The following is a 10,802-nucleotide window of genomic DNA, read 5'->3' as shown; positions in this document are numbered from 1 at the left end:
TATTCTTGTTGCAACAATACATTGTAGCCAATAGTGAGCGAGTAATCTCTATGGTATTGGCCAATGAGGCGATTGCGATCGTCGTGCGATCGTTACAAAGTTGATGTCATTTTACCATAGACGAGCCAAAACAGCCAAAACTTCAAAATCATGGATGAGTTTTTTTTTTTTATTTAAAGTTTTTTGTAATTTAATAATATATTTTTTTATTAGTTATGTTTTTTTTTTTTTTAATACAATAAAACTTAAAGCTAGCCTTATCTAATTACTATATAAATCATGACCGCGTGGAATGGTGCCAAGAATACTGGCTGCATTTCCGCGCTGGACAGCTAGGCTGATCCGCTGCGCAAAAAATGAGCCAGCCCTTCTGTCACCAGTTGAGGCTATTAATCGCGGTGAAATGTCTCGTAAAAAATTTTTAGCACTAAGACTCCATGGCCCCAGGGTCTCCACGGCAAACGGCACAAAAATGTAACTCTCTATAAGAGAGGCATACTTGCGCCGCTTGCCGTTTTCAGCTGTTTCTGCTGCGGCTCCCGGTCTTGATGCTGTCTTCCTGATATGACACGGGGCCAATGTGTCAACGCAAGTTGCGTCCCACATTAGCGCCCGTCCCCGTTCCCAGGGAACCAGCGTCAATCCATCAGGTCTCTTGCCATCATCCCGACTAATCCCTGCCGGCTCAATGAGCGCAGGAATATTTATGGTGGCAAGAGCTCTTTTAATTGTATCGTTAAGAGAGCCATGCCTAAACAGCCTACCGGAGCTCCTTTGGCAAGAGAGTCCGTGGATTCCAAATTTATCAACCTCTTTTCCACACTGACATCTGTGCTGATGGCACAGTGGTGTTCCCAATCTGAGACCTAGAGCCACACGAAAACTTTCGTTATCTAAAAGTGTGCCGAGATTTTTTGATGGCAAGGCATGCAGCCAATACCCAGATTCCTTTTCGGATAATGCTAGAAGCCTGGCACGATCTCTGTCACTTGTAAGATTTTGAACCAAATTCGTATGTGTCAGTTGAACCAATGGCAAATCCCAAAGTTTTTGTGTAGTACGTTCCTTCGGGATGTCGACATTGGGACATCTGACCTTCCAACTCTCTAGGGCCTCTGTGGCATAGGTCAATGATGTATTGGATTTGAGAATTTGAGAGCTAAGCTCTTTTATACTATGCACAGAGGACAGAAAAGCCGGAAGAGCTACACTGGAAATTTTCCTCACGCCGATGCCACCGTACTTGACCGGTAAAGTTGCTTGGTTCCAGGAGTGCTCATCAAAAGTTAAATTTAGAATTTGTTCTAGTGTACTTTTAAGGGTGGCATCCATGTTATCGAGTAGTCCATGAAATTTCCAAATTGGGCTCGCGCGGAGAATGTAAATTAATTTAGGTACAAAAAGGCAATATTTTAGGATCGAAAATGCAATGTGAGAATTTAGAGTGTCCAATTTGTCGGTATTAGCCGAAAATGTTCTGACTTTTTGATCCAAGAGTGGTTGTATGGATTCATTATAAAGAGGAGCACCGAGAAGGCAAAGTGAACGTTTATCAAGTATTTTAATATTAGGTGAAATTTCATTGAATAATTCAGAGGCCAATAGAATTTAAATTTATATTATATAATATATTATATAATATAAATTTAAAGTATTTTATTTATTATGTCTATCATAAACTGTACCTACTATTTAATAAAGAGTCAACGATTACGTTCGCCCAAGCGTTCGCCACATACAATATGTAGCATGTGGTAGCATGTGACTACGATGAGCGTTTTCACCTCAGGTTTTCACTTTTCTATTATTGAACGTAACATTAATTTACGCAAACTTTTTTACAGTGCTATCTTGGCGCGTGGCGAAAATCCAAGAAAATTGGAACTAACATTGCCATCAAGACGTGTCCCCCATCGATATAATATGTAGAAAGAATTTGTACATTTTTGTACTTAAAATTTCTTTTGGTGTCCCGCAAAGAGAATATAATCATTACGTTGTGTCCCGTTTGTTCTTGTAAGCCTTTGTCCTCCAACAGCGCCCCCCTGTCAATATCATTCATGTGCCAAGAGAGCCTTGTGGCACTGTGTTGGCCAAAGAAGTTGGAAGTACCTACTACTTTTTGGCAAGCTCCTCAGAATAAGGACTGTTAGAAGTAGCCCTATTGTGACACTTACTGTTAGAGCGAGATAGCTAAATGCATTTAAGGTCTTGTTAGAACGTGACAAGATGATTATGTTTTGTTCTTATCACCGTGGCCACTTTTTTTTGTTTGTCAAAATTTATTTGTACGTGAGTATTTGACAAACAACGTGAAGTGTAGAAGGAATGACAATTCACAAGTAAGAAAATCTGCGTGAGCGAGAGGGACTGAGGAGGCCACACTAGTTGCAAATCTGGACATATCTGTGGCAAGCCCTTACTACTATGTCAATGTTAGCCGTATCTACTGTATCCGTATAATCTATCGTATTTTGCACCTGGTAGCACCGTATAATGCGTAAACTTTAACAGCTCACGTGAACTTTTTGTGTCAAATTTGATGTCAAAAGTATGATTTTATAATCCTTATTTTAAAGGTGAACCGTGAATATTTTTTAATAGAAAATACTACAATAAAACCTAAAGCTAGCCTTATCTAATTTCAATACAAGTATGATACAAATCTTGTATTTTCGCGTACTTTTGACATATTATACAGTTGACCCATAGAGTAAAAAAAAGATTCCGACGCATTCAGAACCTCCTCCTTTTTTGAAGTCGGTTAAAAATGGCGCGTAAGGAGTCATTTTTTACTATGTTTTTTACAAGTTTTTTACGGACTTTATTTTCGAAAGAAAAGACACTGACACTGACAATGACAGTTGACTGGAACAGATAAGTTAATGTTTATTATAGGTAGGTACTTATAGTTAAATTCTAAGCTTAAAAAGTGGTGCTAGGGTGCTATTTGTAGTAAATTCGATTTCGTAGTTTTGTTCGTTTTTATATGGAATTAGAAATATTTGAGCTCGTTTTATGTTCTTGCCAAGGTTTTATAAGTATCAAGTGATTTTGGTGAGATGGAGTCGCCGCCGTCATTTTCTACGCACTCCGAAGTGCCTCCTTTAAGTGAAGACAGCGGCCTGCTGATTACGAGTGGATCGTTTTCTAGTGATTCTGCGAGTGGCTGGCATCACATTACATCCGAGGCAAGTATTTTCAATAATGCGTCATAACAAAAATACTGTTTTAAGTTGTCTTTATTACTCTTTAATAGTTAGGTTAGTTAGTTTAATATTTTTGCAACTTTTTGGAACGATTTCAATACAAATTATTATGTATGCAAACAAAATTTAAATCATAATAAAAAAAAACCACATAAAAGATTACTTTTAATAATTATTTTATTTGAAATAGTTACATATGCTCTTTTTTACAAAGTTCTACTTCAAAACAAGTACTTAAAACTTTGTAATACATTAAAAATTGTTTCTAATCCCTGTATGTTTTGCTCATACACATCTTTAGGAGTACCAAGTAGATAAGACGAGTAGAACTGATCCTTTATACACATAAAGAAACAAATACCTACAAGATAACTAAAGCTCTTTATCAATAAGGAGTCAAATAATGTATGTATCTGTTTATAGTGGTAAATGGTAACATTGGTATAATAGTGGTGGATTGTAGGATGTAATTTATATAGTTTCACATTAAACAGTATGTTTTGTGATATTAAGTGTTCCTGGAGGTTAGTAAACAACTTAAAAAAAGATATCAGACTAAGTTAAAGCAGTTTGGGGCAACTTACATCACCTTTTAATAATGTAATTGGGAAGTATATTTTAAATTTTATTGAAAACAACTTCACTCTTCTCTGCTGCAATAGACAGGGCTTCCTTAATCTTTCTTCATCTTCTTCTTGGGCTTGCTTAATCAAAGATCTTTTTCGCAAGCTTTTCAAAAAGTTGATGGGCTGTGGAGACTGGGAGCTTCGATTTCGTGTTAGCCCACATTTCACCTAATCTTATATAATATACTAGATGATGCCCGCGACTCTGTCCGCATGGATTTAGGTTTTTTAAAAATTCCATGAGAGCTCTTTGATTTTCCTGGATAAAAAGTTGCGTTGATTAATTTCCTTCATTTTATCAATATAATACCCATTGCCCACAAATGACTTTTAGACTTTCCTGATACAGAAGGTAGGTAGACGCAAGGTTATTACGATTTCTAGTTAGCCTATTACATTAGTGTAGATCACCAATTTCCTTGTAACTAAGAATATTTTGTCTTAAAAAATTATATTATTGTAAATCGTTGTGAGTTCTATGTTCGAAAGTAGGATGAATATGCACAGGCAGGGTTTGTGTTCTTACTAAATTATACTTCGTAATTTAAGATAGATTTTATAATTAAGGTCATAATGGCCAACACTAATGGCCGACTGTGAACTAAAGGATGACACTTTCAAACTTTAATGATACAACTGAAATTATACACAAGTTTCGGTTTCTAATATGTAGCCGTTTTTGACGTATTAACGTTTAATTTAAACTCCACTTTAAAGCCCACACATTTCGGCCCCCTGAAATAAAGCTTTTTATACTTTTTTTTTTGTAATATTCGGCTGAAGGCCATCAGTTTACATATATTATGTTTAAAGAAGTAATTACGTTCAGGAAAATAGAAAAAATAAAAAACCGGCCAAGTGCGAGACAGACTCGCGCACCGAGGGTTCCGTACTACAGTCATATTTTTCCACGTTTTGCACGGCAAATAAAAACAATTATGCATAAAAATAAATATTTTTTTTTAAATGATTTAAAATGTACAGATAAAGCTCTTTCATATGATACCCTACTTGGTATAAGCAATCTTACTTTGAAAGTTGAAAATTACTAATTATTCGTTCATGAACACATTTTAATTTTTTTTTGTGATGTAACCACAAATTCACGGTTTTCACATTTATTCCTTTACTTGTACCATAAGACATACCTACCTACCACATTTCAACTGGAAGTACCCTATAGGTTTTCTTGACACACACGACGCGCGGACAGACAGATAACGAAGTGATCCCATAAGGGTTCCTTTTTCCTTTTGAGGTACAGAACCCTTAAAACATGTTGGAACTCTGTTTTCTAATGGTTTTCTATAAATGTACTAGCTGATGCCAGCGGCTTCGACTGCGTGGATTTAGGTTTTTAAAAAGCCCGTGGTAACTTTTGATTTTCCAAGACAAAAAGTAGCCTATCCGTACTAGCCCGTTCCCGAGAACAACGACCGAGTGCAACATTTAAACGCACGATTCTCCCGTGAGATCTCCACGATTTAGAAATGCAATTATTTACAGCATAGATTTACATATTTAAATACATATTACATACAATACATGGCAATACAATTACGAGTTAGGGCCTCGAACTCAAAAAGTCCTTACTTGGTAGGTACAGTTCTTGCAATTCACGAAGGCGAGTGGACTTTACTTCGGATACATGGGCATTGCGTAATTATGCGTGCATGTCGGACCAATCAGTCGCGAGCAAGCGCTCGCAAACGCACACATTCAGTGTACCTTACTTATACCGATACGACTTAAGCGCAAGCCACTCGCCTTCGTGACTTGTAAGAACTGTACCTCCAATATCAATTTATAACCGAGACAGTTTCTAAATTTCATCAGTGTTGGTGGTCAGGTCCCGTACCGTACAGTATCTGGATTTAAGAATCCAAATTTTTATGAGACAATTTCGTAAAGTTGTTCTCTACCGATTAAAAAAAATTACGCAAATCTGTTCAGAAATATCTGAGATTTTTCGGTGTATATAAGTGGAAAACCACAACTCCTCTTTTTTTGAAATTCGATTAAAAAAGGAGCCTATGTTACTCCTTGGTTAATCCTCTACTTGTCAGTTCAGACATACAGGCAGACAAAAGTTTTAAAAACGTGTGATCCATTCTAATATTATAAATGAGGAAGTGTGTCCGTCTGTCTGTCTGTCGGTCCGTCCGACGGTCCGTCCGTCCGTCCGTCCGTCCGTCTGTCTGTCCGTCTGTCCGTCTGTCTGTCCGTCTGTCTGCCAGCTTTTCACGGCCCAACAGTTTAACCAATTTTGATGAAATTCGGTACAGTGGTAGCTTGCGTCCTGGAAATTGATTTATCCCAGGATTTTTCAAAAACCTGAATCCACGCGGACAAAGTCGCGGGCATAGTTCTAAATAATTTTAACTACGACATATCAAAAATTGCAGACCGATTTCGACAGCTGCAAAGTGTCGCTAGATGGTAATTAACAGTCGCTTCAGTACAATAAATATCAAAAATATCATCACTGGCAGCAAGCAAACTGTAGCTTTGTAGTCAGAGCGTCGTCGGGTGCAATGCCCGGAGATGCGGGTTTGAATCCTGCCGGTCCGCAATTTTTGATATGTATTTAAAATTATTTAGAAACTGGCCGCCCCACAAACTTCGTACCGCCTAACAGTCGATTCTTTTTCAGGAAAATTTATAAATTTTTCTCTCCGTAAGAACCACCCCGTACTTCAAGGAATATTATGATAAAAGAATTAGCGAAATCGGTTCAGCTGTTCTCGAGATTTGCGATCAGCAACACATTCAGCGATTGATTTTTATATATAGAGATTTCCTTGAAGTGTAGGTGAAACACTATTTAAATTATAAAACGTGTGATCCAGTTATGGTACAGTCGATTTAAAAAAAATTACGTAAATCGGTTCAGAAATCTCGGAGATTTCGGTGTACAAAGGTAGAAAACACAATTTCCCCCTTTTTTGAAAGTCGGTTAATAAAGTAGCCTATGTTACTCCTTAGTTATTTCTCTACTTGTCAGTGAAAGTCTCGTCAAAATAGGTTCAGCCGTTTCCAAGATTAGCCCGTTTAAACAGACAAAATTATTAAAAAATTGATTCAGTTATGGTACAGTTCAAATAACCACATGAGCTTAATATGAGGTATTTATTTCAAAATTACAGACGAACACTTTAATTTTATTTGTTAGTATAGATTGAACCACGTTTGCATTGTCATAATATAATTTGTGTAAGAGAACTTGTTTTTTATTAAATCTTGAAATCTGTCAAAAAAATTATCCGATTTTTTGCAGTGTTAACAAAAATTCAACTAAACGTTCATGTTTAATGTTTTTCGGTGCAAACTCACAGTTATTCATTAACGTTTCTCGGATCTTTGAAAACATTAAATTTATTTCTCTTTTCCAACAAGCATTCCTACTATCAGACGTGTTCGTTATAAAATATTTCATTCCTTGTACAAGTGAACTTTAATTGACTTTTATGTTTTTTTAAGAAGAACAAACATCTACAAGCAAATTAAAACAGATCCGTGCAGCGTAATGAAATTTTTCTGCTTTGCGTTATATCTTTTCTGCAACGCATTTTAATTTAAACCACACAGCATGTTATGAAACTTTATTTCAATATTTGCGTTGTTTATTTGCGTCATTTTCTTGCAGAGCATAATTTTCTCACAAATTTATTAAATTAAATTCATGTGTGCTTTCCGTGAGCGAATTTTATTTGTATTTTTCGTGGTGTTTTGGCAAACGACATACGTATACTTATATATTTTTATTGACATGTGCTCAACCTTGATATAATATAAGCTTTTTCCTACTATGTATCTTTCTCTGTGTGTATTTAAGTATATATTTTGTTATACTACACGACTACTTCAACAATGCAGTTACCTCGTCTCCCACTTCCCCGCACCGCACCTCCTAAAGTAGCGTTAGCATGCAACGCTGCTAGGGCTGGTAAATCCAGAAGTGTTAAACACTTATTAATGTAGAGGCAACCATGAGGCAACTAGAAATTGCGTTTTTGACGTTTCGATAGCAGAACATAAACTAATGTGTGCGAGAGGGCACACAATATTATTTTGTATGTAAGTGACAGACGTAATAACGCAATCTATAATAAGTAGTTTTTTTTTATTTAAGGCCGATTTCACCAACATGGAACACATTTTATACCCCGGATAAATTCGCAAGTTACTCTCAGATAATTAAATTTTCATTTTACCAAATACTTAATCTAAGATATACGAGAATAGTCATATATCGCCAATTTTGAAGGTTTATATCCGACTTATTCCTTGGATAAAATCAAATTAACGTTGTCTTCATGGTAACTCGTAACCGTGGTAACGGTAATACGCTCGAATAATAATTTTGAACTTTCGATAAAATTTTAGTCATGTTCCATAATGCCTAGGTAAACCGTAATTTTTTAGACAATAGTTGAGTTCATAGTTACTAATTACCACGAAAAAAAATTCCAAAAACATTCTACAGGAAGAGAAAAAATATAAAAATCACTGACGGATGAAAATTATGAAAATCTCATTAAAAAATTCATATCTCCTAAACTACTAAAAATCGCTGAACATACATAGGGGTGATTTGGATACCCCTTAACATAAGGTTTTAAAATTTTTCTTTTAGACGTCACATCCACGGCCACCCTGTATATTATACCAACCAAAGAAATTTTATGTACTACTTCCATCGTATTAAGAATTATTACCTCCTATGTCGATGATACCAACCTATTCAAACTGACGTGCTATCTCAGTATTTGACATTTAATCATTTATTGACTCACTCAAACCTGCCATACACATAGACAACTAAAACGCTATTTTAAAGAATAGCTTATCAAACATTAGTGAAAAGTATTATAAGTTGTCCAAGAGTAAATATAGCGGTTAATTTTATTCTTGGCATAGTAATTTTCACATAACAGCATCGTCGCGTTGGTGAAATTGGGCCTTAGTGGGTTAAACTTTAGTCAAAGACAACGTCAAAGTCAAATGATTTATTCAAAATAGGTAATAAATTACTCTTTTTGATGGTCAGATGTTGGATTTGTAAGATATAGGTGATTTATGACATAACTACTATTTTACCTCCTTAGGTTTACGTATTTACAAAAAAAAACTTAGCGGATGTCTACGTTAATAGATATCTGCGTGCCAAAGTTTAGCCCGATCTGTCCAGCTGTGCGTTGATAGATTGACCGATCTTTGATATATCCATACATATGAAATTGGCGTTTTGTCGTACTGGCCACTTTGATATCAAATATCTCCTTTTAGGTAAGAAATGAGGAAGTTTCTAGGCAACGTTCGATAAAATTTTCATAGATGGCTCTGAGTACTACCACCACTAAAGACGAAAAATAATACCTATATCTATACGTATGTCTTGTCAATCAATGACATAGATGAAGAGTAAGAGCTAGCGTGTACTGAAATTTTCCTTACGTTTCTTCCCCACAAAATCTGTGAACTATAATAAAAGTAATTAATTAATTTCGCATCGGAGTTAAATTTTAAGATTTAAAGCATAGATCATATACCTAGATGTAGGTATTATTTGTCGTGGTGGTAGTATTCAGAGCAGAAAATTTTATCGAAAGTTGCCTGGAAATTTCCTCATTCCAATTCCAAATTTATACAGCTATTTACCCACGCCGGTGCCTCCCCCTTTTTAGTCAGTTAAAAAGCAGCCTCGCTGTGGACCGCACTCCCGGACGAAACAATACGGTCCCAATCGCTAGCAATTTTCAAAAATCGTGTCAAAAAACACTGTCATTTAAAAGTATATATTATATACAGCTATGCGATATTTATTTAATTAGATTATTATAGTGACATAACACATATTAATATGTATGTATAAATATGTGTATATATTATACATGTTATAGTGTGTACCTATTAGAGTGCATGTTTATGTATACCTTTGTTTGTATTGCTTTGCGACTCCCCGTCTTTCTTTGAGGTCTTAAGTAAGTTTATATAACTGTAGTGATAAGGTCGCCCTTTGTTTTTAAGTCTATTCTGTATTTTATTCTTTGTCACATTTTGATTTAAGCAATAAAGATATTTAAGTAAATAATAAATAAAACTTTTTTGTCAACTATACAGTTTTCGTGTCTGTAACGTCTCTTTGTAACGGTCGCATTCTTGAAGTCGTGTAGTAAATGATTATATTGATTAGATTTTTTTTGTGAAATTGGGCCTAAGTACTATTGATTTTAATCTAAGTAATTAACAATTGTAAATTATTTCGTACTTTAACATAGTACAGTAATACCTATGATCTATGATTATTACTCAGTGATTATTTTATTTACTAGAGTCAATTACTTTTACTACAATTTTTTTAAATAGTAGATTTTATTGAGAACTAGCTGCCCCGGCGAATTTTGTACCGCCTAACAGTCTATACTTATTCAAGTTTGTTTTAAATTTTCTCTCCGTAAGAACCATCCTCGTACTTCAAGGAATATTATAGAAAAAGAATTAGCGAAATCGGTTCAGCTGTTCTCGAGATTTGCGAACTGCAACACATTCAACGATTCATTTTTATAAATAGAAAAAAGATGTGGAATAAAACTTAAAGCTCTATTGTAATATCTATTAATCTAATTACTGTACAAATCATGCCCGCGTGAAATGGTGCCAAGAATGGCTGAATTTCCGCGCTGGATAGCCAAGCTGATTCTTTGCGCAAATAATGGGCCCGCCCTTCTGTCACCAGATGAGGCTTTTCTTGGTTATCTACCAACAAACAACAATATACAATATGACAATCTGATTTCAGTGAAATGAAATAACTCTAAAAACGCTTCTCAATGGGTTGATAATAAATATCTAGCGAACTTTGCTTGTAGTTTGTACAACCCGTATATTTGTTTACGAATATGGATCATATAATTAGGCAGCGTATAATTAGGGAGTGGATAGTTAGGGGCAGAAATTTTAATCA

At 35.4% G+C, this 10,802-nt stretch overlaps 1 protein-coding gene across 2 annotated transcripts in view; it reads left to right on the top strand.

Moving 5' to 3' along the window:
- Positions 1 to 2,935: 2,935 nt before the first annotated feature.
- LOC117995470 (uncharacterized) overlaps positions 2,936 to 10,802 on the top strand; it is a 71,488-nt gene continuing 63,621 nt past the window's right edge. For both annotated transcript variants that reach the window (XM_069508667.1, XM_034983481.2), the window contains exon 1: positions 2,936 to 3,191. In XM_069508667.1, the coding sequence (XP_069364768.1) occupies positions 3,063 to 3,191 (129 nt within the window). In that variant the 5' untranslated portion in view covers positions 2,936 to 3,062. The remainder of the gene's footprint in view (positions 3,192 to 10,802) is intronic.

This window comes from Maniola hyperantus, chromosome Z (genome assembly GCF_902806685.2).
Source record: "Maniola hyperantus chromosome Z, iAphHyp1.2, whole genome shotgun sequence".
NCBI classification, from domain to species: domain Eukaryota; kingdom Metazoa; phylum Arthropoda; class Insecta; order Lepidoptera; family Nymphalidae; genus Maniola; species Maniola hyperantus.
Note: the sequence above shows the minus strand (reverse complement) of the source record. Positions and strands in the feature narration are given on the sequence as shown.